Source organism: Drosophila guanche, unplaced genomic scaffold (genome assembly GCF_900245975.1).
Source record: "Drosophila guanche unplaced genomic scaffold, DGUA_6, whole genome shotgun sequence".
Lineage (NCBI taxonomy): Eukaryota > Metazoa > Arthropoda > Insecta > Diptera > Drosophilidae > Drosophila > Drosophila guanche.
In genome coordinates, this window is record NW_022995743.1 from 4,241,187 (window position 1) to 4,268,343 (window position 27,157).

The following is a 27,157-nucleotide window of genomic DNA, read 5'->3' on the forward strand; positions in this document are numbered from 1 at the left end:
AGTAGCGTGTGCATTTCAAATCAAAAATATATAAATGCTAAAACATCCGTCAATATTCTTCTAGTTCAACAATATATGAACGAAAAATATCCACTGTTAATATTTTCGCCAGTTCAGAACATGAAGAAACTAGTTTCTTCATTGTTCATAATATCACCTATTGCGATATATATATCGATATTGACCAATATATATTTAACATCCACCCTACATATCGCAGCCAGCTTCACTTCAACGCGTTCGGTTTTAGGCCATTTATTTATTCGCAATTAATGCGAATGTAAATCTGAATTGTGTATTTAATTTAGTGTGCACGAGTGCAAGGAAAAGCAATACTTCAATCTGGGGACATTTTGAACGCGTGCGCCCATTGAACGACAGCGCATTTAATTTTCTTTCGCATTTTTTCCTTATTTTTTCGCATCATCAGCCCCCGTCGGTGTGTTGGTGCACGCGAGTGTGTGTGTGTTTCTGCCGCCAATCCAAAACGGAAGCGTAAAAATGGATGTGGCTAAGCTGGATAAAATGAAGGTGGTGGACTTGCGCAACGAGCTACAAACGCGCGGTCTGGACACCAAAGGAGTCAAAGCCGTGCTCATCGAGCGACTCCGGGCACATGTAGAAGGTGGTGGAGCCGGCGATGGAGGTAAGTTTGTGTGTATGCATTGTTGTGTCTGTGTCTCCGTCTGTACGCCAGTGTGAGTGAGTGGCTTGCCGCGTTATATTCCTGTTTTTGTTCGTGTGCGTGCTTGTGGCTCAGCGTGAATTTGTGTTGTTGTAAGTTTTCCTTATATAATGCACGAATCTTACATTGCATTTTCATTTCCATTTCCATTTTGAATTGTCACTTTTGCATCGCCACCACATTACCGCCACCGCCACCAGATGGCGCACCAGTCACACCAAGCCGACGTCAGCGTCGCACGCGCTCAATGTCCCGCTCTCCCTCTCCCGTTGCAGCTGCACCAGTCGCCACAGAGCCCGAGCTGGAAACCCTGGAAGAGGAAGACCAGCCAGGAGAATCAGCCGCCTCCGCAGTTGCCGACAAACCGCAATCAGAGTCGGATCTCGAGGCCGAGGTCGATTCAGCTGAGCCGGAAGCAGAGGACGCAGTCGAGTCCGAAGCAGCCAATGATGAGGAGAAGCCACAAGAAGCCGATGAACCTGAGGAAGAGACAGAGGAAGCAGAAGAAACTGCTGAAACAGGTCAAGAAGCTGACGAGCCGATGGAGCAGGCCGAAATCGGTGCCAACGATGGCAACGATGAAGAGCAGCCGCCCCAGGCAGAGCAGGCTACCCCAGAGGAGACTGCAGAGATGCCAGCTGAGAAAGCTGAGCCCCAGTCAAACGGCGACAGCCAGAAAATGGACGTCGATGAGGAGGAGACACCTGCCTCCCCCAAGGCGGACGAAGAACAGGAAAAGTCCGAAGACCAGCCCAATGAGCGTCGCAAACGCTCGCACAGTCGTTCGCGCTCCCGCAGTGGCTCCCGCTCCCCCAAGCATCGCAACAGTGGCGGTGAGAAGCGCGAGCCCAAGCCAGTTGCCGAGGAGCGCACGGTGCCAGAGGATGAGCCGACCATCGAGGAAAACAAAGTGGGACTTAGCTGGCGTAAGTATTTTCTTTCCGAAAATGAGAAGTATGCCGGGTACAGACAGTCATTGCATCTCCCTTTTAGTGGACTCCGATTTGCATCTTCGCATCGATCCGAACACATTTGCCACGGCCAAGCCGCTGACATCGGAGATTTATTCCCTGATTTGGTCAGGAGCACGCGCCAACTACGGAGTGCGCGAGGGTAAGGTCTGCTTTGAGGTGCGCCTCGCTGAGGAATCGCAGCCGGAAAATTTGCATAATTTCCGGGATGAGCCGCATGTGCGCGGCTTTCGCGTTGGCTTCTCAAAGCCGACGACTTCGCTGCTCTTGGGCGAAGCCGAACATTCCTTTGGCTACTGCGAGACCGGACGCAAGGCCAATGAGGGCAAGTTCGTAGACTACGGCAAGCCCTACCAGCTGGACGACGTCATTGGCTGCTACCTGGATCTGGAGAGTGAACCGTGCACAATCAAATATACCCTCAATGGAGAGGACCTCGGAGTGGCATATGAGTTCGAAAAGAGCATCCTGGGCGAGGAGGAGGCTCTCTTTCCGCACATAGTGACCAAGGGCTATGAGTACTCGGTGAACTTCTCGGATGGCGAGCAGCTTTTGGTGAACGCCGAGCGGCCAACGCGCAAGCGCCGTAAGCATTGCAAGGAAGAGGACAAAGACGACGATAAAGATGATAACGATGGCGGAAAGTGGAAGGTTCTGGACGAAGCCACCGCAGACGACGATGAGGTCGAGAAGAAGGATGATGACACGAAGACATCGTCAGAAAAGGCCGATGAGGAGGACTCTGAAAAGCCAGTGAAATCCGAAGAGGAAGAACCGGCAATAAAGGTAGAGGTTAAAGCAGAAGCAGAGGCCGAGGTCACCTCCGAAGATGCTGAAATAAAGCAAGAAGCTACTGAAACTTTGGAGACAGGTGCGTGACATTATTTTTCTTCCATCCCAAACTGAGATAAAACCAAATATGATCAACAATATTTTACTTACAGCTGAGCCAGCCACTGAAACCTCTGAACCGACAGAAGCAGTTTCGAATGGCGATGCCAATGCTGAGAAGGCAAGCGAGGAGGCACCAGCTGAGGAACAGAAACCCTCGACCGCCAAAGAGGAAGAGGATGATGATGGACCCTCGCCCAACAAGCGCATCAAGACCGAAGAAGACTCCGAAAAGACGGAGGCTGAGAAAGAAAAGGAGAAGTCACAGTCGCGTGATGATGAGTACGAGGAAGTGGTGCCCGAGCCCCGCGATACAGCCGCTCTGTTGTCGGGCTATGTGCTGATTGGCCTGGTGGCTGTGGAGCAACTGATTGCCGGACCACAACGCGCCGCTTCGCGCAAGGAGTGCGAGGTCATTCTGCTAGTCGGACTGCCCGGTGCCGGCAAGACCCACTGGACCCTCAAGCACGTGGCAGACAATGCTGACAAGCGTTACGAGATCATCGGACCCTATTCCATGATAGAAAAGATGACGGTAAGTCTCACAAGTGGTTGGCATACCAACTATGATCCCACTCAAATGGTGGCAAGTGCTCATCCCTTTCCGTTGTCTGCTTAGATCGATGGCGCCTCTCGCAAGACGGTGCACAAGGGCCGTTGGGATAAGGTGCTGGAGATATGCTTGAATAGCCTGGGAGCCCTTGAAGATATTGCCATGAAGCGGCGTCGCAATTTCATCCTCGATCAGGTAAAACATACAGACACCCCACAGACACAAACCCCACACACAAACACCCACAACACCAACACAAAAAAAAAACTCAAACACAACAACGAACGATACAAAAACAAAACACACAAAACATAACCGAAACATGCGAGAATTATACGTTGATGATGAATTGGCAAACCGCCCGGCAAGGTGGCGAATGTGGGGGGTCTGGTTCCTCCGGGGATGAGGCCCCACCTCTCACCCAAACAAGCAACCCTGTTACTATTACTTTTTTTTGTTTGTTCTGTACATTTGAATACGCATTTAATTGCTCATTGCTCACACGAAAGGTAATCCCAAGTGCCCTCCCTCGCTGAGGAGGGAGGGCGCCGCCAACTGCCTAGTCGGCAGGCAGGTACGTCATAGACGTGTAAGTCAATCAGATAATTAGTGTCTCTAAGTATGTACGAGCCAGTAAGTATCTAGAGTGCCAGAGTGCGTGCCAGATCTGTATTATTAAGTCTTTGATACATATACTCGTATAGGTGCAACAGTTGACGGGGCAGTGTGAGGAGAGGGAAGTGTAAGAGAAGGGAGATGGATGGAATGTTGAGATGGCATTGAAGTAAGGGAAAAAAATAAGGAAAAGGAGGAGGAGGAGAAGAAGGATGGATGGATGAATGATGAGAATGGAGCGTGCGGCATGGAAGCCACTGTAAGTAAACAACAAAAATATAAAAATAAAATGCAAATCCGATTAGCAGCGATCGATCATCGTCTGTCGTTCGTCTACAATCTTATCACATATACCGTATTAGTACCTACTACTATCTCTCTACTCTCTCTCTCTGTCTCTCTAAATGCCAACTATCTCATATATTATATATGTATGTGTATCTACAGAGAGAGCTATGCGATGCTTCAGCCGATAACAACCAACAGAGCAACACCACACCACTTGTATCTCCTTTACTTAATATTATCCCCATCCTCCCCTACCCACCATATATATTATATATGCAATCATTAGTCAACTGTTGTTAGTTGTTGTTGATAGGGCCCCCGAGGCCCAATCTAGGTATTATATGAGTACCCCAGCACCCTAAGCCGCCTGTTACTCTCCCTACTCCCTGGCGGAGTGCAGTGGATGGAGTGTGGCTGTGCTGTGCTGGGCTGGGTGTAACCTTGTGACAGGTATGTGTTAGCATGTAAGCGTCATAAATGGTATACGGAGTTGGTGTCTCCGACTACATACGGACTACGTCGGCGATTCCCGGGGTCTCGTGCGTCCTGCAACCGAATCATCAACGTGTATCCTCACCGACTATCCAAAAACTACAACTACAACCAACCATCCCCAACAACAAAAAAAAACAACAACAATCAATCAACCAGCTACAACAACTGGCCGACTACAAATCTATTCAAAAACCCAACCGATCAACTATGTACTTGTAGACGAATGCCTATGCCTCGGCCCAGCGACGTAAAATGAAGGGTTTCAGCGACTTCAAGCGCATTGCGGTCGTTTGCATACCCGGCGAAGATGAGTTGAAACGTCGGATCGCCGAAAAAGAGGAAAAGGGAAATGCTTTTACAGTTAAAGAATCAACAATTAATAACTTACGAGGTAAATATTGTCCACCACACATGGCAACGAATTGAAACAAATTGAAAACAAATATCCAGATAATGTACAATTGTATATCTACTATATACATATACATACAACCCTACTTTAAGAAGGCATTTATGTACAAAAAAAAACAAAAAAAAAACAAGATACGAAAGAAAAAAAGATAGAGACAAAACCATGCAATACAAATTTGTTATGTAAAGTATTTTAGTTTGTAAGCAGCTGCATTTTATGTATCTGTACGTAATTGTAACTGTAAGACTCTACAGATATCGTATTCGTATTCGCATTCGCTTATGATTTCGATTTTATTATGATTTCCATTATTCATAGATATATAATGTCCCCATGCAAACCCAACAAAAAAATAACCCATTCCCGAAGCAAATGGAACGTGATGTGCGCAGGCGCCTCTTCCTTAAGAATAAATTCGAGGAAAAAGTTCCGTAAAGATAAACAAACTTTTCATTCCTTCACGAGGAATATCATTTAATTAAATTAAAATAATCTTATCACTGCTGCTGCTCCTTTGAGTTCTACAAACTCTCTCTCAATTAAATCTTAAAGTATTCATTCGCCCTCACACGCCTCCAATTGTTCGACATCCTCTATTCCCCTCCCTGTCCTGGCCTCCTACTTTATATAATGTGTAATGTGTATAATTGATAACACGTAAATCTCTCAAAGCTTTAGCCTGCAGTCGTAATTTTAATGCCAAATCACTCTTTTTGCAGCCAACTTCACTCTGCCATCGCTGGAGTTTGGCTGGTTTGATGAAATAATCTACACGGAGCTCAGCGGTGACGAGGCCAAGAGCGAGGTCAAGAAGTACAATGAGAAGGGCAAGAAGGCCATCGATGCGGACAGGTCCAGGGACAAGCGATCTCGTGGCGGCCGTGACAATTACCGACGTGACGAGCGCAATCGCAATCGCTACAATGATGATCGTCGCCGGGAATATGGCGGCCAGCGACATGAGAGTCGATGGAACAACGACTCGAGACGTGGAGGCGGCGGCGGTGGTGGCGGCGGAGGCTACTCTAGCAATAGTGGAGGCGGCGGTGGTGGCGGCGGCCGAAGTGGCTATGACAATCGTCGCACCAGCTATGGTGGCGGAGGAGGTGGCGGCGGCGGCGGTGGCGGTGGTGGCCAACAGAACTGGATGCAGAACAATCGCAGGAGTGGCTACGACGATCGCGGCTATGGAGGTGGTGGCGGCGGCGGTGGAGGCAGTCGTGGCTATGACAACCGCAATCGTGGCTACACTGGTGGCAGCGGAGGTGGTGGTGGCGGCGGCGGCGGAGGAGGCGGTGGCGGCGGCGGCCAGCAAAACTGGATGCAGAACAATCGCCGAAGCGGATACGATGATCGCGGATATGGTAGCTCACGGGACTATCGCGATCGAGATCGTGGCAACGATCGCAGCCGAATAGGCAGTACGGATCGGAATCGGGGAAGCAGCCAGAGCAGCTACCGCTCCGGAGGAGGAACTCATCAACAACGGGATTTTCGGCCTGGCCACCGCGACACCAAAGAAGATAGTCGCGGTGGCTATGAGCGGTCAGCTGCCCAATCTGTGCCTAAATATGGCAACAATTCGGCCGGAAGTGGCGTAGGAGGTGGTGGCGGTGTTTACGATCAGTACAAGCAGCAAACGAGTGGAACAGCCGGCGGCGGCAAGGTGAGTCGTGTGAGATAATTCGCTACGACTGCCTACTAATACAGAACATTCTCTTCTGTTCAGTCCTCTCTTAGCGGCAAGTGGAGCACCTATGGCCAGCCGCAACAGCAGCAGCATCAGACAGGTGTCTGGCAGCAGCAGCAGCAACAGCAGCCGTCACAACAATACCCACAGCAGCAGCAGCAGCAACAGACCGCCGGCCAGCAACCATATTGGGGATATAATCAAATGCAGGGTGCGTACAGAATAGATTCAAATCCACTTGGATGAAACAACTAAATGGTTGGCATTTTTATTTTAGCTGGTTATGGAAACCAGCAAGCCTGGCAGGGTGCCGATCCTCAGCAGCAACAACAGTGGATGTCCTGGTGGCAGGTAGGCAAAGACATTCAAGTACCGACTCGACAGAAGACTAAATACAATTACATTTACAGCAACAGGCACAGAGCTCTGGCGGAGCAGCGACCGGTAATGCCAGTGGAGTCGTGAGCGGTAGTTTAGGAGGCGCCGCTGGCAATAATGATGGCGGTGCCACCAATCATTATTGGTCTCAATATTCATACTCCACACAGTCCAATTCTGGCGCCGATAAGAAGTAGCAGAGGGGCGGCATCCTGCACTCCCGCATCCCAGCTGTCCATCTACCAACGGGAAAATCTTCGTTTGGACAGAAGAAACAAAAAATGAACTACACTAAACTTTATAATGATAGTTTTTAAACATTAACAAACCGATTAAAACAACAAATTAACATTAGTTTGGCCAGTTTTAAGCGTCTGGCCGTTTGGGCTAGTCCAAACTCTACCACAAAAGGCAAACCAAAACCAATCTTGCGAACACACACAAAATCAACATAATACTAAACTGTGTAGATTGAAAACAAACCCCCAGATAATATTTCAGTTCATATTGGTTAAATGTAGTCTACGACATCTCCACCTCTTGAGAATTACATTTGGTTTCTATTTTCCAACGGGCATTTCTCTTTTGCTCCCGATGAGCAATACAAAGAAACATGATTTTTTACATTTTTTGGCAGTACAGTACCCATCTAGAAAGTACAATTTGTTCTAAAGTTTTATTACGATTATTGTTTTAAATTGATGAAACAACCACAAACAGTTGGAGAACAACTATAAGCAAGGAAAGTTTAACAAATAAATCTATGCATTGAAAGCGACTTAACCAAATATGCATTAATTAATAATTAAAAGTACTTCCAGGTATCTGGAGATGTACATATGCTGTTTATGTTTATATTTATTACTGAACTCGGGGAACATTTCTTGTGACAGCCTAAAATGTCGATGGGAAATGTTTTTGTTGGCTCTGCCGAACAAAGCTTCGATTCAAATTAAATATATTTTCAACTGATACAGTAGAGGGTATTTCTTCTTCTTTAAATTTGATTTACATATGGTTTATTTTCAAATGCTCTTGGAAGAGCGGACAATAAAAAATGAATGATTCAATTTGGTTTAACTTAGTGTTGGCTAACTCCGATTTTGGCAAGTCCCTCATCAACTGATATCTCTGTGGAGACGGTTAACAACACTAACTTATCGGTTTGCCTCATGCCATCTCTTTCTTCCATTAAGATCAAAATTACGAATAAAACCATTTGAGTTCATTGATATCAAATCCAAATCAATTCAAAATCCACCACTGGAGTACCATTGATGTTTTTGTTCAGCTGATTGCGTTAAGCGGCACACTTCTGTGCACGCTTTTATCTAGAAAACAAGCCAAAGAAATAGCAGGCAGGCAACCAGCGAAACAAAACGATTATCAGCTAGGTAATGGTCAGATGTTTGCTGGAATTTTCCATACATAATACTGCATGTAAGTACACGCGTGTAATGTATACATATGATAATTCCCGATGGAACTTTGTATCAGTGTATATAAAATGTACATTCATGCACAAAATATGTGCAGATGTAGTCCAACTGCGATAAGAACGCGTCGCTGTGATGACACATACCACAGCAGACAGAAATTAAGGCGGTTTCAATTGATTTTCCACAGAAAGAACTGAACCTCACAAAATGGCTGTGATTCAATTGTTCAACGAGATTGGGACCATCTTTCGCAACGTGAGTATGCCGCCCCTATAATTTGTACACCTTCGACATGCGATGAACATTGCCTCTGTGGATAGACACCCACGTTTGCTATCGTTCTAGAAATATTCCTGCTCATTACTGTCATCTGGCTGCTGCTCCATAAACGTGGAGGTGGGCGGCGTCGTCGCTTCACCAAAGAGGAGGAGGACTCTATAATTGAGAACTATGAGCCGGAACCCTTGGTGGGGGAGACCGATCCAAATCATCCTTTGCTGCGCACCCGTATGGTGACGTCCAAGGTGGGCAAGCGCATCAACGTCGATGGACACGACTGCCTCAATCTGGGCTCGCACAATTACTTGGGTTTCCTCGAAGATCAGGACATTCTGGAGGAGGCCTGCAAGTCTCTTCGCAAATACGGCGTCGGCTCGTGTGGTCCCCGTGGCTTCTATGGCACCATGGATGTGCACTTGGAGCTGGAGGAGCGTATTGCCAAGTACATGGACCTTGAGGAAGCAATTGTGTATTCCTATGGCTTTTCGACGGTGGCCAGTGCCATTCCCGCCTATGCCAAGCGTGGCGACATTATCTTCGTGTAAGTAATTTCTCAATAATGAATGCCAGCTGGGGTTTCATCCGTTCTATTTTTCCAGAGATGAGGCTGTCAACTTTGCCATTCAAAAGGGACTGGATGCATCTCGCAGCATGATCGTATACTTCAAGCACAACGATGTCAAGGATCTTGAGCGTATGCTTGTGGAGCAAGAGAAGCGTGACCAGAAGAACCCCAAGAAGGCCTTGAAGACGCGTCGCTTCCTTGTTGCCGAGGGCATCTACATGAATACGGGCGAGATTTGTCCGCTTCCCGAGCTCGTGGCTCTGCGCAAGCAATACAAACTGCGCATTTTCGTCGATGAGAGCATTTCCTTTGGCACACTGGGCAAAGGAGGACGCGGTGTCACCGAGCATTTCAATATCGACGTAAGGCAAGCACTTTCCACAGAGAAAACCAAATTAATCTTTCGTTTTCCGTTAGCGCAATGAAATCGACTTGATATCCGCTGGAATGGAGGGATCCATGGCCACCATTGGCGGCTTCTGTGTGGGATCACATTTCATAGCCGAGCATCAGCGTCTGTCTGGCCTGGGCTACATATTTTCAGCCTCGCTGCCGCCCATGCTGACCCAAGCTGCCATTTCTGCCCTGGATCGTTTCGAGCGGGAGCCGCAAATCTTTAAGCAATTGCAAACCAACGCCAGGCTGTTGCACAAGATCTTTTCACATTTCTCCAAGCTGCGCCTGTGCGGAGACGAGCTGTCCCCCGTCAAGCACTTGTATTTGGCACTTCCTCTGGAAAACAACGAGGCGGAGCAAAAGCTCCTCACAGAGGTGGCCGACAAGGTATTGTTACTGCCCGTGCAGTCCCTGCAAAATGTAGTCTAACATTATTCCCATTTGCAGTGTATTGCTCGAGGCGTCGCTGTCGTGGAGGCAGCCTATCTGCAGGATAGGGAACACAAGCCAGTGCGTCCCAGTATACGAATTGCCGTGAACCGTCTGCTGGAAGAGTCGGAGATTGCAGCAGCTTTTGATATCATCGAGAGTGTTAGCAGCGCCGTGCTTTAGTTCTTACAAAGATAACATCTTGCTTGTTTCTGTATGTGTGTGTGTAATTAATTGAAAATTTCCTGATCAGTATGGCATATTGTAGTTCAACTATGATGAACTGAACAATCCACTTGCTTTATTAGTCTGCTTTCACCAGAATTGCATTATAATTTAATGGATTTCTGCTACATTTACGAATGACTTTTGGTGGAGTTTTTCTTTATTAAAGTCGAATCGATTGCTTAAAACCCTTTGACTTTCAAACATGCTTGTAATTGTTTGTTGTTTGGAACATGGCAATAGCACTTGACGACAGACAACACGGCACATTATTTCAACTCAGCCAATTTGCATACGATGCTTCCATTCCGTTTCGCTGCCGGTTCAAAAATGTCAACCGAAACGGCAATCAAATCATCAGTCAGATCGGGGGCAATTAAGTCTATATATATATATATACTTAACGCTGTTATCAGGCGGAAAAACATGCAGTGCCGTCCGTCCGAGCAGCATTGTTTCGTTGTTTATATGCGCGAATCAAAATAAAAAGAAAACTTGGGATAACAGCTGTTCTCTTGTGCTGTGCAAAAGCTCGTCGAGTGTGGGGGCAAGCTTTTGTGTATGGTGCAGGCTGATATAGCATCACAGTTTGTCGCCGTCGGTCGTGGGAGCTATATACACATAGTTTCATCTTCTGTTCTTCTGTTTTCGTCGTTCTCTTCTGATTGCGCCTTCCGACATGGGCGACGCCATGAATGTGAAGGTTAAGGACATCGAGAAGCTATTCTCAACGGATGGCTACTTGAGGCCTTTCGAGCGTGAAATTCGACGACGGTAAGTTTAGTTTTGCCCGCCAGCCCGCAGGTCATGTAATCAAAGGTTGGCGCCGGCTTTATGTGTGCGACTGATAAGCCGCACCCCAGCCGCAATGCTGTTGTCCAGATGCATAATCATATCAGCTGTATTGGCCTGAACGCCACACCGTTATGACTATGCATGTATGCATGTGTGTGAGATGCAGTTGGAAAAACTGTGTTCGCAATGTCATTAGAAGGTCACCACCGGTGTTTGCGGCCGCTGTGCGTGTGATTGTGCGTGTTAAGAGTGTGTGCGCGGATGTGTTTGGTAAACTAATTTTATGCGATGTATCTGTTGGATCCACTGCGTGTTGCCGGCGTGTTTGGAGCATGTTTGGATGATCTTGGCCTTGGCCATCGACTTTCCGTCTTGGCTGCCGAAATTGTGTCACGACTGCCCCGCGTTTTGCGAGCTTTATATTAGAATTGGCTGCAGATCTAAACTGTTTGGTTTTTCCTTTGCAGACATGGCGTACTCCAGGAGTGGCTGGACAAGATCGACCAAGGCGAAGGCGGCATGGACCAGTTCACGCAGGGCTACAAATACTACGGCCTGCACTTTCAGCCGGATAACTCGGTGATTGCACGCGAGTGGGCACCGGGCGCCAAGAATGTTTATCTGGCCGGCGACTTCAGTAAGTAGGAGGACACCTAGGACCACCTATGACAACAGATTTAATAATTCCACCCCAAATCTGTACAGACAACTGGCACTGGGAGTCACATCCCTTCAAGAAACTTGACTTTGGCAAGTGGGAACTGCATTTGCCACCCAATGCCGACGGCAGTCCACAGCTCAAGCACCTGAGCGAGATTAAGGTCATCATACGGAACCATTCGGACCATTTGCTGGATCGGCTGTCGCCCTGGGCCAAGTATGTGGTGCAGCCGCCCAAAGAGGCTAACCAGGGGGTTAACTACAAGCAGTACGTGTGGCAGCCACCAGAATCGGAGCGTTACCAGCGCCAGCATTCCCGTCCAGCCAGGCCAAAGTCACTGAGGATCTACGAGTGCCATGTGGGCATTGCCTCGCAGGAGCCACGCGTCGGCACCTACGATGAGTTTGCCGATCGCATTGTGCCCCGCATCAAGCGGCAGGGATACAACTGCATCCAGGTGATGGCCATCATGGAGCACGCCTACTACGCCAGCTTTGGCTACCAGGTGACCAGCTTCTATGCCGCCTCCAGTCGCTGCGGCAATCCGGAGCAGCTGAAGCGTATGATTGATGTGGCCCACTCGCACGGCCTCTACGTTCTGCTGGATGTGGTCCACTCGCACGCTTCGAAGAATGTTCAGGATGGATTGAATCAGTTTGACGGCACCAACAGCTGCTTCTTCCACGACGGAGCTAAGGGCGAACACTCGCTGTGGGACAGTCGTCTGTTCAATTATGTGGAGTACGAAGTGCTGCGATTCCTGCTGTCCAACCTGCGCTGGTGGCACGACGAGTACAACTTTGATGGCTACCGCTTCGATGGCGTCACCTCGATGCTGTATCATTCGCGAGGCATTGGCGAGGGCTTCAGCGGCGACTACAATGAGTACTTTGGCCTGAATGTCGACACGGATGCCCTCAACTATCTGGGCCTGGCCAATCATATGCTGCACACGCTGGATCCCGAGGTCATCACCATTGCGGAGGTGAGTCAGTCCCTATTCCCTGCTGTTGGTCACCCTTTAACATTTAGTTCCCCCGTAGGATGTTTCGGGCATGCCGACGTTGTGCCGTCCCGTCTCGGAGGGCGGGATTGGCTTCGACTATCGCTTGGGCATGGCCATCCCAGACAAGTGGATAGAGCTGCTCAAGGAGCAGAGCGACGACCAGTGGAGCATGGGAGATGTGGTGCACACCCTGACCAATCGCCGCTGGATGGAGAATACGGTGGCGTACGCAGAGTCCCACGATCAGGCGCTGGTCGGAGACAAGACCATTGCCTTCTGGCTGATGGACAAGGAGATGTACACGCACATGTCTACTCTGTCGGATTCCACCTTGATTATCGATCGTGGCCTGGCGCTGCACAAGATGATACGCCTGATCACACACGCGCTCGGTGGAGAGGCATATCTGAACTTTATGGGCAATGAGTTTGGCCATCCCGAGTGGCTGGACTTCCCACGCGTGGGCAACAACGACTCGTACCACTATGCCCGCAGGCAGTGGAATCTGGTGGACGACAACATGCTGAAGTACAAATACCTCAATGAGTTCGATCGGGCCATGAACGAGGCGGAGCAACGCTATGGGTGGCTGCATTCCGGACCTGCCTACGTCAGCTGGAAGCACGAGGGCGACAAGATCATCGCGTTCGAGCGTGCCGGCCTGGTCTTTGTCTTTAACTTCCATATACACCAGAGCTTTACTGGCTATCGCGTGGGCACCAACTGGGCGGGCACCTACCAGGCGGTGCTCTCCTCGGACGATCCTCTCTTTGGCGGCCACAACCGCATCGATGGCAATGTCAAGCATCGCTCCGACCCGGAGGGATACGCAGGTCGTTCCAACTTCATTGAGGTCTACAGCCCATCACGTACGGCCGTAGTCTATGCCCGCGTCAGCGACTAAACGCGATTGTTATCCTCACTCAGATCACTGAAATTATTAATGCCTAAACGAATTTCAATGTTAGTTATTAGTCTTTGGTTATGTTCCGAATCGGGAAAGCTACTACTGAAATATATACGCCCTGAGGTATAGTTTTCTACAAGAAAAGTATCAACATTTCCTGACGCTGGACATTGTTATTATCAGTGTCGTAGGTCGTTGGAACCGAAGCGGCAATATATGTTGCAATAGAAGTTAAATTCCATTGTCGGCAAGTTGCTGAGGACTCCTCTTAAGTTCAAGTCTGCCCAAATGAAGCAAAACTCTACCCACAAATGGAATAAATCAGCAAAAACATGATTTTGAATAATTAATAAGAAATTTGTGAGCGATAACGATTGCAATGGGCATATCGATACTTTTTGTCCGGCCTGCAAAAATATTAATTTGAAATTATAAACATAATAATATAATTAGCACAAGTTACAACACCGAAACATATTTTAAGTTAGTTATAATTAGTTAACTGAACTATTTTTTTTCAGACGAACTGTAAACTATCTTGCACTGTCTTTCAATACTTTAACTAGCGACTTCTATCGATAAGTTCCTGCTTATTATCGCTTTTTTGTTGTGTGGACACACTTCAGCCGGTCACCGCGTTTTTTTTGACAACTTAAACATTAAGATGAATTTCTACGTCTGCCTTTTGCAGGAGTGCACTAATAGCATACCAAAACTAATACAATATGCCAATGCCAACAACTACAATGTAGTGGCTATACCGATCAATGCCAATATGGTGCCCCTGGATCCACACGAAACGGATCCCACCTACCCGGGCACGTTACTGAACGCTGTGGACTGGAACTCGAAGATGATTTTCATGCTGTCCGATGTGGATGTCGATTCCCCGAGCCCCAAGCTACGCGAACATTCCAAAAAGATCCTCCTGAGGGATATAGCATGGGCCGAGCACTTGCAAAATGCTGGCTGCGTGATGAAGCGACTGCACGGACCAAATATTGACAACCTGGCTGAGATCATAAATGCCAAAACGAAAGGTGATTAGTTAAAATGTTCAAATAAAGAGACAATTGTAACATCTTTGTGTTTAATTTTCATTCAGGAAACTGGTTTATCCAGGTACCCATCAGCAACCCGACGATGGGAAGCTTCGAGCATCGCAAAGACGCCACAGAGGCGGAGATAGCCGAGGCGGAGGCGAATGATCCATGGACTTGGTGGAATAGCCTGCGCTTTGCCGTCAAGCATAGCAGCAAAGTGAAAGTTGTAATTGAGCTGACGGACCTGGATCATCCCAGCAAGGAGACCGTTCGCCGATGGCTAGGCGAGCCCATCGAAGCAGTCATCATTCCCTCCAGTCTGTTTGTCCGAAACAAATCCAACTACCATGTCCTGCAGAAAAGTTGGCAGATAATCATTGGCCACTTACTCGCGGCGCGTGCCAACATTATAATCTCCGCCAATCCCAATGACATGTTCATTTCCCAGTACGCCGATTACCTGAGGAAACTCGCCAGTGACAACAACGATACCCACGTGCTGAATAGGTGAGTGGAGCGTTAAACCGTATCCTTCCACACACTAATGCCTTGCCACCATTAGCTATGAAAACCTTCTGGAGATACCACTGCAGCCGCTGTGCGATAATCTGGATAGCTACACGTACGAAGTGTTTGAATCGGATCCAGTAAAGTATAAACTCTATCAGGACGCTGTGCAAGCGGCCCTGATCGATCGTGTGAGCGAAAAAGATGCCCCAAAGAAGTTGGTAGGAAAAGTTCCCTTTAATGGTGCACAAAATCCAACTAATCGATGAACTTTAATTTGCAGACTGTGGTAATGTTGCTGGGCGGAGGACGAGGTCCTCTAGCGCGTGCCATTTTTAATGCCGCGGAACTGACAAAACGCAAGGTGCGGCTCTACATTATTGAAAAGAATCCCAATGCCATTCGCACACTCTCCCACATGGTACAGACGCTCTGGGGTGATAAAAGTAAGCAAAAAAAAGCACAAAATGGAAATGAGAAAACCTAATCTTAATTCTAACTCAGATGTGCACATATTCTCCAAGGACATGCGCGACTTTTCACCGCCTGAGCTGGCCGATATTCTCGTGTCCGAGCTTCTTGGCTCGTTTGGGGATAACGAATTGTCGCCAGAGTGCCTCGATGGTGCCTTAAAGTTGCTCAAGGCTGATGGCTTAAGCATACCCTACAAGTCAACGTCGTACATCAATCCGATTATGTCCGCTGTGCTGCATCAGAATGTCAGCCAGTTGGTCAGCACCGTGCCAGCCTTCGACTATGGCTATGTGTCACTCCTCAAGAACATCTATCACATTGACACACCCCAGGCGCTGTTTGAATTCGCGCATCCGAATCGAGTGGCGCCCATTGACAATACACGCTGCAAGGAGATCTCTTTCACTGCCCACAAGGACTGTGTGCTGCATGGCATTGGCGGCTATTTCGATACAATGCTCTATAAGGATATCCATCTGAGTATCAATCCGCTGGCGCACACGCCCGGCCTGTTCTCATGGTTTCCCATGTTCTTTCCCACTGTAAGTGATCCAAGAATTCCAGTGAGCATCGCTCCAATTTTCGCTCCTTTCAGCATCCTCGGACTCTCAAGCAGGGGGAGACAGTCTCAGTGAAGTTCTGGCGCTGCATTGACGCGGACAAGGTGTGGTACGAGTGGCAGGTTAGCACACGTGAGGCCTGGGAGCATCACAATGCCGGTGGTACCGGCTACCACATGCGACTATAGACACAATTAGGAATGTTAGGAAAACTTGACCACAAATGCAATATTTACAATCCTAAATTTGGGGTAATAAATGAATCGCTATGTAATTAATTTGTCTGCGACTTTTATTTAGTTTTTATGTTTTGAAAAGTTTATAAATATTCTTAAACGTACAATAGATGTCCTTAAATATCTGTGGGTTTTTTTTTTGCTTTTGTAAAATTGAGTTAATTATGTTTTTCCGTTTTCCACTCACATTCAATTGATTATATTATATGTTTATGGTTTATTTATGTATATATATATATATTTAAAGCGCTGCACATGATCGCGAAACGACATCTCTTTAAGCGAAGGCAATTATCAATTATTTTAAGTATGTATAACGTAATCAATCCATTTTTTTAGTTTTTAGTTTTAAAGCGGAGATGGACTGGGCGGCGACGTGCATGGGTGCATGGGTGCGTGGTGGTGGTGGCTGGGCATGGGTGGTGCGTATGAATCTACGAATTGTTCGATAGCTGCGATGATGCACCGCCAACAGCGCCACCGCCACGTATGGCAATAGCGCCCTGACCCGCTCTGATGGGCTTCGCGATTTGTGCCTGCGGTCCCCGCCGTCCCAGATGCTTCTGTCGCACCGCCTCCTTGATCCTATCCACCTCGTACTGGTAACGCTTGCGATCCCTCATAGCACCCTCCTTTGCCTCCTTTAGCGCTGTCTCCAGCGCCTTCACCCGTTCCATTGTCGTGCGCAGACGCTTCTCCAGCTTGGGCAGCTCACAGCGCAGGTCGGCGTTGTCGCGTACCAGCTGTTTGTGCACCTTCGTCAACTGATCGAGGTTGTTCTCCAGGAAGGAGATCTTCTGTTTCTGTGCCAGAGATCCACCATCCTCCTCGCTCTCCTCGTTGACGACATTCTTTCGGATTCGTTGCTGAAATAAAAAGATTGTTGGAAAGGTCAGAAGAGAGAAGCCATAAGGATATAATTTCGGATTTACCTGTAAATCTTGAACAAAGAGCTTGCGGAGATTGTGCAGCGTTTGCAGTTCCTTGGCCACGGTGTCTTCGAGGCCTTTGAGGTCCTTGCGCGCCTGCTCCCGTCGCTCGCTGGTGAGAATCATGTTCTGCAGTTCGTTGGATTTCTGGGCCTCGTCCTGCTTGACCTTCTCGTAGTCGGCGGTCATCTGCTGGTGGGCCAGCAGCAGCTTCTGGTGCACATCCTTCATCTCGTTCATTTCATGCTGCTTGGCGGAGATCTCGTCCCGAAGCTCGGACACCTGCTTGGTGTGCGCCTCGCGCAGCTCGTCCATTTGCGAGTCGAACATGGAGCGCAGCTCCTCGGCGCGCTGCTTCTCCTCGGCATTGACGGCGGACACGTGCTCGGCCGCCTTCAGCTTGGCGCACTCCTCGCGCAGCGAATCGATCTGCTCCTCGAGTGTACGCTTCTTGTTCTCCGCCTCCCGCATCGACTCCTGCAGCGACTTCATGCGCGCCTCGTGCTGCGAGATGAGCAGACGGTACTCGCCCAGATCCTTCTCGTACTCGAATATCTTCTTGTTGGAGTCCGACTGCTGCGACTCCATGTTGGCGCAGCGCTGAGCAATGTTTTTCGCCTCAGTCTTCATCTTGCTGATGTACAGGCGGGCCATGGTGAAGTCCTCCTCCACTTTGGTGGCATCTGTGCCGGCCAGGGTGCTCATCTTTAGATCGATGGCCGAGTCACCGGGGGCAATGGCCTGGCCCACCTCACCGAGATCGCGCAGCAGGTTGGTCAGCATCTCCGTGATGCGCTTCTTCTGGTGCGAAGACATGTCCTTCAGCTGCTGCAACTCCGTGGAGGTGGCACTGAACACACTCTGCTTCTGCTGCAGCTCTTCGTTGAGGGCATCGATGTCCTTGTTCTTGTTGTCGATCTCCTGCGACTTCTGATCATAGTTGACAGCCAGCTCCTCGAGGGCCTGCAGCACTTCCTTGACCTCTTCCTTGGCAGACTCATTCTCCTGCTGAATGCGTGCCATCTCCGACTGCAGAGCCTCATACTCCCGCCGGGCATTGGCTATCAGCTCCTCCTGCTCCATGACCTGCTCCTTCATCTGCTCGGCATACTGGCTCTGCTGGTTAATCTCCTCATCCTTGTCATCCAGCTGCTGGTACAGACGCTCGCACTCTGTGGCCAGGCGGGCCCGCTCGTCGGCAGCCACCGACGCGGACATATTGGCCAGGGCCGTCCTCTGAGCGGCACTGGCTGCTTCCGCGGCCTTCTGCTGTGCTGCCTCCACCTCCAGGTTGGGCGTGCTGGCCTCCATGAGATCTTCCATGTTGATTTGCTCCTCCGCCTTGACCGTCTCTCCCGCCCGCCAACGGGCCAGCTCTATTTCCAGCTTCTCCACCTTGCCCTTGAGGCGACCGTTCTTCTCCTTCTCCTTTTCGTAACGCCGCTTCCACTCTTCGGCAGTGAGCTCCTCGTTCACGCAGACCACATTCTTCACAGTCTTGGCGCGTCGACCAAAGTCCAGAGTGGACTTCGTCTCAGACTCGTTGAAGCTCGCCGGAGAGCAGCAGATGACAATGGTTGTGCGAGCGTTGCCTCCCAGCGACTCCTGCAGGATGCGCGTCAGCTTCGAGTCACGATAGGGTATGTGCGTTTTGTTGCCATCTGCCAGGGCAGAGATCACATTGCCCAGCGCCGACAGCGACTTGTTGATGTTCTTCGCCTCATCGAGCACCGTTCCCTCCGCTCCTGTCTTGGAAACCTTCTCGGAACCAGCCAAATCGACCAGATATAGTTTACCCGACAGTTTCTTCTGGTTCTCCAGATTCTCCTGCTTCACATTGATCAGAAATACTGAGTGGGATCGAGAGGAGTGCTCGTTCATGTCTGTACAGGAAAGATCGTTTTAGAATTGGGAGACCACTAGAACGTCCATTTCGACCACTCACTTGTTACGGCAATGTGACGATTCGATTTGCCCTCCTCGATCACCTCGAACACCTCCTCTGGCGAGGAGACGAAACGCTCCGTGGCACCCTTCACATAGGGCACTCGATTCTTGTCCTCGTGCACGCTCAGGTTCACCTTGGACACGTCCAGCAGATCCCGAATCTTGTCCATATAGATCTCATAGTATGATACCTTTATGTGGAACTCCAGATTCACCTCCATGGCGTAGATGTGATTGAAGATATCATTGACAATGCGTGGAATAATGCCCTGCTTCGCCGAATCGCCAATGACGCCCTCCATTGTGTGCGTCTTACCGGACGAGGTCTGGCCATAGGCGAATATCGTTCCATTGTAGCCGGCCAGGACATCCGTGACAATGGACTTGGCCGCCTCATTGTAAACCTTCTCCTGGGAAGCATTCGGCTTGAAGACTTTGTCGAATAGGTAGACTTTGCCCTGAAAAAGGTATGTACATGTAGTTGTTGTGTGAGCGAATAGGTATTTCCCCTCCAAAATTTCTCAACGATCTTCAGCTTTTACCCAACTTTTACCCCCCCTGTGGCCCGGTAGCTTTCAAATCATTTTTGAACGCATTGCCGCGAAACGGATTGTAATTATGAGCATTAGAAAAAGAAAGAGAGGAGCGGAGCTGGGACGGAGATGGGCTGGGAGGAAGGCAGTAATGAATAACGAGCAGCAAAAGAAAGAGCGAACGAGAAGCGTTAGTAATGATAAATACATGCATACACATGTACTTCCATGTATGTGTATGTAATAGAGCTGCCTTCCATGGTGCCACTAAAAAACTAGTTCGCTCATGAGAGGCTATACAAATAGATGGTAAGACATTTTAGCAAGACCTAAAATTTGTAAAAAGGTTCGTCTATGTTACGGTAAGTTCATCGTTGTTTACACTAAACATACATATGTGTTTTCATATAACGGCTAATAAACAGTGAACAGAACTAGTTCTCTGGTGGCAGCATAACTGGTAATTGAAACTATTGTTGTTGCTAAACCAATTTCTGGGAAAATGTTCGTTTACAGGTGGAGTTATGGTGAAAATTCAGTGGTTCCACAATGCATACATATATTATTTATGAGCGCCAAAAACCAGCAAATTCCATTGCCCTATGTTCCTTTTTATGTGGTTTGCGTGCATGAGTCACTGTTGCTGCTGCTGCTGGTAGAGTGGAGTGGAGTGGCGGCAGCTGGTGGCAATGGGAGGGCACACATACACACACACACACACACACACAATAAAGACACAGGGGGCAGGTAAACTGTAAGTGAGGTAAGCATAGAAGGCGGACTAGATGGAACTCTAGACGGCGAGCCGCTGCTGCAGAGAAGGTTAGCAATGCAAATTTCTGTGGATTGGGACACAAGTGGAACTCAACTTGTGGGTGGGGACGGACTGCCTTGCTTTCGGCTTTTCTTCTTTGACGTTCCCTAAAACACACATACACACACTCACACACACCCCGTTTCACTCTCCCTCTTCCTTAAACTCTCTCTCTTTTGTTTTTCTGTCTTTGGGCGGAAAATCAATTTGTTGCAAAATATACTATTGATCTGAAGTAATTTCGGATTTCTTATGGTTTTCCGCCTGTGGGCATTCGCTCGAGACACGCTCACTGGAAGTGGAATACACAAGTTTAGCGCTAATTAACCAAACTGCTCCAATTGGTCGACGGTACAGGCACTGGCACTGCTGCTGCTTGGGAAGGGTAATGTACGCTCCCGTACGGTCTAATGTTAGGCATGACGTCATGGGCCGTGACAGCACGCAGAGATTAATGCATAACACACAAAGTAAAGGGAAATGTGTGTGCGTGGAGGCGGCACTGACGGTGGACAACTGGATCGCTCTGACTATGTGCAACACTTACCGCAATGGATATGCAGTTCTCCTCGACATTGTTGGGGAATTTGACGACAAACTTGGAACCGGCCTTCTCCTCACTGTCGTTGAGCGGGCGGAAGCGGCAGACAACTTTGATGCTGTCCTCAGCGGGAATTTCGCGCTCCGCGGACATCTTCGTAGCACTCTCTCGCTCTCTTCTCTGATCTGGCACCGTCTCGCGGAACTGCGGCTATAGTTAATCTTCGATCAAACTTTATCTTTTAGCATGCAGCTGTTTACGTGGTAATTGTTTGTCGTTTTATGTTTCGGTGTTGGGGTCTCGCTTGGAACTAGCATAAATAAAATTGGACTAACAGCAATGGTAGTGACAAACCCCACACTGGCAATCTGGTATCTGATTGGTGGTTCTAAATGGTCGGGCTCGCGAAAATTGGGCTCAAATGCAAAGAAAATTTTGTGGTTATACCAGACGAACAGTTCGCGGATGAATTGCAGCGGCGGTGTTTTGATTAAGCTCGATTGATTTTACGGCTCTGGTTGTTTGCACTAGCCCGGAATGATTAGGTGCAGCTGGTAAATGCACTCGCATGCGTTGAGTGTGTTGGAGTTTGTTGCAATATCAATTTTATTTTCTTTTCCTATTTTCGCTTATTTCTTGCCCCCAAACCAGTGTGACTGCGGATTTGTTGATCAAATATACCGCATGACCCTCAAAAATATACCGAAATATGCCGCCATTGATGTCAATTCACCGATGGAAAAAAACCGCGTAAACCAGCAGTGGAAAGTCGCAGAAACGTAATATACAAATTAACCAATAAAGAAAGTCCAGTGCAGGAAGAGGCGGAGAATGAGATTCCTTGAAAATCCTTTCAGCTTTTAAAACTTCATCTAAATCCAAACTCAGAGTTGTGTTGTTTGTTCTTATTTTTTTAGTCACCATGGTACTTTGGTTCTAGTCGCGGAGGGGTTTTGAAAGCTAACGGGTCTTGAAGGCAAAATGGCCTCGAAGGACAGCATGATCACAGAAAACATGAAAAATGAGCGCCAAATTAACAACGAGGCCACTGCAAAGCGGCTGATTCGGTTGTACCGCGCCAACCAATGCCTCTGGAATCACAAGTCACCGGGATACCATTGCATGCCCCTTAAGCATAGCGCCTGGGACCGCATCACGCGTATTCTGAACAATGGTCTCACGCCGGATCAGGTGAAGCTGCAGGTGCTCTCCCTGCGCACCTACTACGACATGGAGAGCCAGGCCATCAAGCGTAGCAAGCGGGAGGGATTCCACTATGTGCCCTGTCGCTCGATATTCAATGACCTCCAGTTCCTAGCCGACCAGGAACCGTGCGAGGCAGAGCAGGTGAGCAAATGGCACGATCCAAAAAGCAAATAGAAATCACTGTTAATAATCACAATAACAGTCCAAGTCTAGACCTAGCGTCCGCGATGACCAAGTGCAGTGCATTATTGATGATGTTACGGAAATGATGAACAAGGACTGCGCGGAATGCAGGCACAGCCTACGAGTTGACTTTAACATACCCATCGGCGAGAGATCCGGTAAGTCCATCCAGACCCTTGTTCCATGCAGTTTCCATCGCACATCTCACTTGCATTGCAGCTTCTTCAAACATGAGCTTCGTGGACAAAGAGTTGGACAACTCATCCGTGTACGACTCGGACCTCGAGACGCTGCCAACTACACTGCCACGTGCCACTTCCGGAGCTGATCGTTATCATCACCAGAAAGATGAAGAGGAATCCAGCGACTACTCGTATCACCATCAATTAAGGCAACAGGCCTTTCAATGCAGAAGCGCTGGGGAAGCAGGATACCATAGATATTCGAGACCCACAGAAAACTACAGCCACAGTTGCCATTACGGGCACAGGATCCAACACACCACTTATGTCTCTGTGGATGATGAAGCGTCTGCGTCCGCTGGCAGAGCACCGAAGCGGCAACTGCAAGTGCATGCACCTAGACCCAGATCCGGCATGGAGGCCGGCAGCAACTATGACTGTCAACACTCCAGAGACAGTCCCTTCTGCCGTCGAACTCCCAGCGAGGAGGCGTGCAATGTTCTCTTGCTCAAGTTTAATCCACGAAATGCCAAAAACAACAAAGTCATCTGTGCCAATCGTCCTGCCAACTACAGGGAACCAGCTACATACAACGCCAGCGAACAGGAACTTCAGTCAGCTGAAACTCCAGTGTACGAGGACAGCGAGCACAGAGCTCTGCCAGCGGACGAGCATGCGGACTGCAGATATAACCCAACTGCTCATTATACTCAGAACCCACCGCAAAATGAGCAGGCGGAATGCTTTTATTATCCGGAAGGGGCAGACCCATACGAATATCTCGAATGCTACTGTCCGCCAGATCAGGAAATGTCAGCTGCAGATCAGTTGTATCATCAGGAAGACGATGCCAACGAGGAGCTGCCAGTCCCACGACGTCCTCAGTCGCAGTTTTATGAATGCGGAAACACTGCTCCAGTTGCCTACAGATCTCGTCAGTGTGCCCGCCCGAGGGAAGAGTTCAATCCTAATCGCTTCGAACGCATGCCGCAAACACACCCGCAATATGTTCTAGGCTCTTGCTCAAAAGATACCACCACCATGACCGTTCCGAAAGTGGAAAGTTGGGACTCCCGCAACTCGGGGCCAGATTCCTATGTGGCCCAACAGTGCGCTGCAGTTGCTGAGAAAATTATGAAGGATTATCGTATCCGCAACTTCAAGTGCCCGCATCAGAAGCATTCAAATAATGATCGAGATTATTGCGACGAGCCAGTGGCCAGGCCACCGCAAAGACATTACCAAACCGAAGATGGGGAGTATGTAGAGTGTCCTGGCCGCAGAAAAGAAGTGGAGCGCGAGGCTTCACCTGCAAGGCACAGGGCGAGTACTTCCTCGAAGGTGCCCAAGGCGAGAGAGTACAAATTTCCGCAGCAATATTTCTTGGCTAGTTTAAAATCAGATAACAGCGACCAAGGGGGGAAGACTCCCAATCAATACTCCGAAAAATGCACACAAGACAGGTATGAGTACGATGACCGAGAATGTGTTAAGGATTGCCCGAGAATCTCAAGGACTAAGGATTGTAGAGGCGATAAGTTTCCATCAACCTGTTTGTCAGCGCTCAATGATTACAACAGTGAAGAGGATGGCCAGGATAAGTATTACCAAAAAACGAGTCCAGCATCATCGCCGTATGAAGATTACGAAGCGGATGACGAGCAAAGTCCAAAACAGTTTTCCCAACTGAGATCGAGTCAGCGAGAGGAATCTGCGCGGAGTCCACCACAAACCCCAAGAAGACGCGATCCACACCCTTCTCATAGATATGAGGAATGCAATGATGATACGTGTCCGTCTCCGAACCGAATTGTAACGGAAGTGGCGCCAAGACAGTGTCTGAGGAGAACCTCAGACAGAGGCCAGTACAGTGAGCCTTTAGCCTCACAGCAGCAGCGCAGGCGATCTGACGAAGTCAACGGTCTACAGACTTATCCCGAAGAGTGCTGCCCTTCTTCGAAACGCAAACAGCAACAAAAAGTCCGCAACAACGGTCATGTTGAATATCTCGAGTGTCCGAAACGTGGGCTCAGGCCACGCTCAGATAATGCAGAACATGAGGATCCACGTAACATGGAGGCCACCGAGGAGCCATCCATGGGCAATATATCCCCGCCGAACAGCCCAAACGACAGTCAGAGGCTATCAGAACCGAATTCAAATCGAATGTATATAAGCCAGGAAGAGTTAAGGGACGAAGACGATGATGGGTGCCGCTGCGAGTTAGAGCCTATGGTTCCAGAGAGTACCTCACCCACAAGGAGTATGCAAAACGATCGTCCTGATGGGCAAATGGCTTCAGAAATATCGCCAGAAATTGATCCAGAGATTGTCGATAGCCGAGAGGACAGCCAGGCAGAGCCAACAGCTCCGGAGATTGCCTCATCCAAGAAAAATAGAAGTCACGATTTTCTACGGATTCCGTCTTCAAAAAGAAACAGCCGAGATTACCAACCAAAGGAGCCAAGTCCAATACAGACTCCCCAGCGAGAATTGCACCACCAAGAGGACCCTGTGGAGAATCCAACACACTCCCAAGAATTTGAGGAATTGATCTCTTGTAATGATGGCACGTGTGCATATGCAAACCTAAATGTTCCAGAGACTACCTCATCGATGGGTAATAATCAAGAGGAAAGCCAGCTCAGACCAACACCGACTCAAACGGAAATATATCGTGACCAAGAAAAGCAAATGGATCTTCTCGAAATTGCTGAGTGCGTCTGTGAGGATGAGCCCATTGATCCAGAGAGTACCGCAGCTGAGAGGACTGGACAAAATGATGGCCAGGAAGAGCCAACAGGTCCAGAGATTGCCTCATCGAAGAGAGACAGTCGTCAGGAGGAACCCAGTGCTCCAGGGATTTTGTCATCAAAGAGAAGGAGCCGAGACGATCGCAGAGAAAAGCGAACTGCTCCATCATCAAAGAGAGCAAGCCGAAATAGTCGTCGCAATGAGCCAATTCTCGATTATGTTGATGAATGCCGCTGTGAGGTTGAGTTGAATGTTCCACAGAATACTTCAAATAAAAGTAGAAGGCGAAACGACCATCCTGATGACCGCATGCTTCAAAAAAATGCACAAGAAAAGCGAATCAGCCGTCAGGAAGAGCACAGGGCACCAGAGATTACCGCATCCCAGAGAAGTCCTACTCACAGCCAGGAAGAGCCAATAGCTCAAAACCATAAGAACGCCAGGGCATTGACATTGCCGGCGGGAGGAAAGTCTCCGCGGAGCCACTCCGCTGCAGCTCGATCCATTGCGCTGCCAAAGTCGAGGCTCAGAGCTAACTCCAACCCGGAAGAAGCGGCCAAGAAGGCCATTCCGGCGAGAAGTAGCAATAGTCCATGTGGCAGGCCCAATTGCCTAATCAGCGGTAAGAGATCCATGAAACACGCCGACTCTGAAGGTGGCCAACGTAGACCCTTTGACTTACGCATGGCTTCATACTACATTTGCCAATTACAGGATGAAGATGAAGCGAATCAGTATCTGATTATCGTGCCCGAAGCAAAGCTTCGTAGGATAAGTCCACACAGAGACTGCCCAAGGCAAGAGCCTGCGAAGAGGAAGCCCTGCACCCCGCGGCAGTGCTCCGGCTTCGAGACTTTGTCCTGGGCCAGTTCAAAGCCTGCACCACAGTCATATCCGAGGAAAGCGGAGGGTCTCTCCGCTCTTGGCTCCTATCTGGTGCCACCAGTCGCCGCAGAGAACACCTTGAGCATTCTCAAGCAGCACACGCCCAAAGAATTGATTCAGAAGATCCCGAAAAGCAGCAGCAGCAATAAATCGGACAAGCCACCTCCCAAGATGCTACGTAAGCCGAAAACCAAGCCGATGACATCAATGGCCACCACCCAAACACCCAGTCATCGGCCAGTCCATGAGGCAAACTCAATCTTGGCGGAGAATCGAACCGTGCTGCTCACCAATAATCCGGACCCAAAGTCCAATCAAGAGGTAATCGTTCTGCACCCGCCCGTCGTGGGCTTTCGACCCTCCAAAAGCTCACTCGGCCTGGATGATGTGCAGATGCAGTACGTCAAAGTTCAGCACAGCCAGCCGTATGTCAGCCCGAAGCTGATCTGAAACAGTGACTCCCAGAGGTTGAATTCCATGGCATAAACACCTTTGCCGTTGCTGTTTTTTCTTCACACATGGTTCTCTGCCCCAGCCAATGTACCAGAGTATTCAGAATAGTAAAGAACAGCAACCAACCGAAGCCGCAGGACTCAGCTGCTTTTTATTTAATGAGATCCTTGCTCGGGCGTCGAAAATAGCGACTCGCGAGGGTGTCACGCTTCACAGCAAAAGCGCGGTGG

At 48.9% G+C, this 27,157-nt stretch overlaps 7 protein-coding genes across 11 annotated transcripts; 6 read left to right on the plus strand and 1 right to left on the minus strand.

The window, feature by feature from the left end:
- The first annotated feature begins 211 nt into the window (after positions 1-211).
- Positions 212-7,761, plus strand: LOC117588303 (heterogeneous nuclear ribonucleoprotein U). 3 transcript variants are annotated; one of them, XM_034279494.1, is made up of 10 exons: positions 214-646; positions 886-1,611; positions 1,679-2,527; positions 2,601-3,082; positions 3,167-3,295; positions 4,718-4,889; positions 5,630-6,576; positions 6,640-6,811; positions 6,878-6,951; positions 7,011-7,761. In XM_034279494.1, the coding sequence occupies exons 1-10, from the start codon at positions 502-504 to the stop codon at positions 7,173-7,175; spliced, it is 3,861 nt and encodes a 1,286-aa protein (XP_034135385.1). In that variant the 5' UTR covers positions 214-501; the 3' UTR covers positions 7,176-7,761. The 3 variants fall into 3 exon arrangements, with proteins under 3 accessions (XP_034135402.1, XP_034135385.1, XP_034135393.1); XM_034279502.1 differs by having other exon boundaries at positions 961-1,611; XM_034279511.1 differs by lacking the exons at positions 4,718-4,889; positions 6,640-6,811; positions 6,878-6,951; positions 7,011-7,761 and having other exon boundaries at positions 212-646; positions 5,630-5,825.
- A 437-nt stretch (positions 7,762-8,198) lies between these two features.
- On the plus strand, positions 8,199-10,439 carry LOC117588356 (serine palmitoyltransferase 1). Of its 3 annotated transcripts, XM_034279579.1 has the most exons (7): positions 8,199-8,372; positions 8,536-8,539; positions 8,602-8,672; positions 8,738-9,237; positions 9,296-9,623; positions 9,679-10,044; positions 10,105-10,439. In XM_034279579.1, the coding sequence occupies exons 3-7, from the start codon at positions 8,625-8,627 to the stop codon at positions 10,267-10,269; spliced, it is 1,407 nt and encodes a 468-aa protein (XP_034135470.1). In that variant the 5' UTR covers positions 8,199-8,372; positions 8,536-8,539; positions 8,602-8,624; the 3' UTR covers positions 10,270-10,439. The 3 variants fall into 3 exon arrangements, with proteins under 3 accessions (XP_034135470.1, XP_034135462.1, XP_034135477.1); XM_034279571.1 differs by lacking the exon at positions 8,536-8,539 and having other exon boundaries at positions 8,199-8,418; positions 8,605-8,672; XM_034279586.1 differs by lacking the exon at positions 8,536-8,539 and having other exon boundaries at positions 8,605-8,672.
- Positions 10,440-10,886: 447 nt separating this feature from the next.
- Positions 10,887-13,824, plus strand: LOC117588336 (1,4-alpha-glucan-branching enzyme). The gene is made up of 4 exons (XM_034279548.1): positions 10,887-11,085; positions 11,574-11,743; positions 11,812-12,752; positions 12,811-13,824. Exons 1-4 carry the CDS (start codon positions 10,991-10,993, stop codon positions 13,675-13,677), a joined length of 2,073 nt encoding a protein of 690 aa, XP_034135439.1. The 5' UTR covers positions 10,887-10,990; the 3' UTR covers positions 13,678-13,824.
- Positions 13,825-14,278: 454 nt separating this feature from the next.
- LOC117588346 (protein arginine N-methyltransferase 5) lies at positions 14,279-16,542 on the plus strand. The gene is made up of 6 exons (XM_034279560.1): positions 14,279-14,720; positions 14,786-15,230; positions 15,286-15,451; positions 15,514-15,676; positions 15,735-16,246; positions 16,300-16,542. Exons 1-6 carry the CDS (start codon positions 14,345-14,347, stop codon positions 16,450-16,452), a joined length of 1,815 nt encoding a protein of 604 aa, XP_034135451.1. The 5' UTR covers positions 14,279-14,344; the 3' UTR covers positions 16,453-16,542.
- Positions 16,534-21,926, minus strand: LOC117588328 (kinesin heavy chain). The gene is made up of 4 exons (XM_034279537.1): positions 21,271-21,926; positions 19,375-19,834; positions 17,433-19,312; positions 16,534-17,366 (listed from the first exon to the last, which is right to left on the minus strand). Exons 1-4 carry the CDS (start codon positions 21,415-21,417, stop codon positions 16,935-16,937), a joined length of 2,919 nt encoding a protein of 972 aa, XP_034135428.1. The 5' UTR covers positions 21,418-21,926; the 3' UTR covers positions 16,534-16,934.
- Positions 21,927-22,137: 211 nt separating this feature from the next.
- On the plus strand, positions 22,138-23,527 carry LOC117592376. Its single transcript, XM_034286075.1, has 4 exons — positions 22,138-22,611; positions 22,673-22,811; positions 22,873-23,465; positions 23,522-23,527. The coding sequence occupies exons 1-4, from the start codon at positions 22,246-22,248 to the stop codon at positions 23,525-23,527; spliced, it is 1,104 nt and encodes a 367-aa protein (XP_034141966.1). The 5' UTR covers positions 22,138-22,245.
- On the plus strand, positions 23,474-27,057 carry LOC117588323. Its single transcript, XM_034279523.1, has one exon. The coding sequence runs from the start codon at positions 23,646-23,648 to the stop codon at positions 26,922-26,924; it is 3,279 nt and encodes a 1,092-aa protein (XP_034135414.1). The 5' UTR covers positions 23,474-23,645; the 3' UTR covers positions 26,925-27,057.
- Positions 27,058-27,157: the final 100 nt, after the last annotated feature.

What these genes read in the sequence shown, in the direction of transcription:
- LOC117588303 (XM_034279494.1), top strand. Translation starts at nt 502, where the DNA reads ATGGATGTGGCTAAGCTGGATAAAATGAAGGTGGTGGACTTGCGCAAC. An exon ending in CAAAGTGGGACTTAGCTGGC is followed by an intron (nt 1,612 to 1,678) that starts GTAAGTATTTTC and finishes TCTCCCTTTTAG; the next exon opens with TGGACTCCGATTTGCATCTT. An exon ending in GCAATTTCATCCTCGATCAG is followed by an intron (nt 3,296 to 4,717) that starts GTAAAACATACA and finishes ATGTACTTGTAG; the next exon opens with ACGAATGCCTATGCCTCGGC.
- LOC117588346 (XM_034279560.1), top strand. Translation starts at nt 14,345, where the DNA reads ATGAATTTCTACGTCTGCCTTTTGCAGGAGTGCACTAATAGCATACCA. An exon ending in CATAAATGCCAAAACGAAAG is followed by an intron (nt 14,721 to 14,785) that starts GTGATTAGTTAA and finishes ATTTTCATTCAG; the next exon opens with GAAACTGGTTTATCCAGGTA. An exon ending in GATACCCACGTGCTGAATAG is followed by an intron (nt 15,231 to 15,285) that starts GTGAGTGGAGCG and finishes TGCCACCATTAG; the next exon opens with CTATGAAAACCTTCTGGAGA.
- LOC117588328 (XM_034279537.1), bottom strand. Translation starts at nt 21,417, where the DNA reads ATGTCCGCGGAGCGCGAAATTCCCGCTGAGGACAGCATCAAAGTTGTC. An exon ending in AGAACTGCATATCCATTGCG is followed by an intron (nt 19,835 to 21,270) that starts GTAAGTGTTGCA and finishes TACCTTTTTCAG; the next exon opens with GGCAAAGTCTACCTATTCGA. An exon ending in TCGTCACATTGCCGTAACAA is followed by an intron (nt 19,313 to 19,374) that starts GTGAGTGGTCGA and finishes TTTCCTGTACAG; the next exon opens with ACATGAACGAGCACTCCTCT.
- LOC117588356 (XM_034279571.1), top strand. Translation starts at nt 8,625, where the DNA reads ATGGCTGTGATTCAATTGTTCAACGAGATTGGGACCATCTTTCGCAAC. An exon ending in TTGGGACCATCTTTCGCAAC is followed by an intron (nt 8,673 to 8,737) that starts GTGAGTATGCCG and finishes CTCTGTGGATAG; the next exon opens with ACACCCACGTTTGCTATCGT. An exon ending in CGTGGCGACATTATCTTCGT is followed by an intron (nt 9,238 to 9,295) that starts GTAAGTAATTTC and finishes CTATTTTTCCAG; the next exon opens with AGATGAGGCTGTCAACTTTG.
- LOC117588336 (XM_034279548.1), top strand. Translation starts at nt 10,991, where the DNA reads ATGGGCGACGCCATGAATGTGAAGGTTAAGGACATCGAGAAGCTATTC. An exon ending in GAGCGTGAAATTCGACGACG is followed by an intron (nt 11,086 to 11,573) that starts GTAAGTTTAGTT and finishes TTTCCTTTGCAG; the next exon opens with ACATGGCGTACTCCAGGAGT. An exon ending in TTATCTGGCCGGCGACTTCA is followed by an intron (nt 11,744 to 11,811) that starts GTAAGTAGGAGG and finishes AAATCTGTACAG; the next exon opens with ACAACTGGCACTGGGAGTCA.
- LOC117592376 (XM_034286075.1), top strand. Translation starts at nt 22,246, where the DNA reads ATGGCCTCGAAGGACAGCATGATCACAGAAAACATGAAAAATGAGCGC. An exon ending in AACCGTGCGAGGCAGAGCAG is followed by an intron (nt 22,612 to 22,672) that starts GTGAGCAAATGG and finishes TCACAATAACAG; the next exon opens with TCCAAGTCTAGACCTAGCGT. An exon ending in ACCCATCGGCGAGAGATCCG is followed by an intron (nt 22,812 to 22,872) that starts GTAAGTCCATCC and finishes CTTGCATTGCAG; the next exon opens with CTTCTTCAAACATGAGCTTC.
- LOC117588323 (XM_034279523.1), top strand. Translation starts at nt 23,646, where the DNA reads ATGTCAGCTGCAGATCAGTTGTATCATCAGGAAGACGATGCCAACGAG.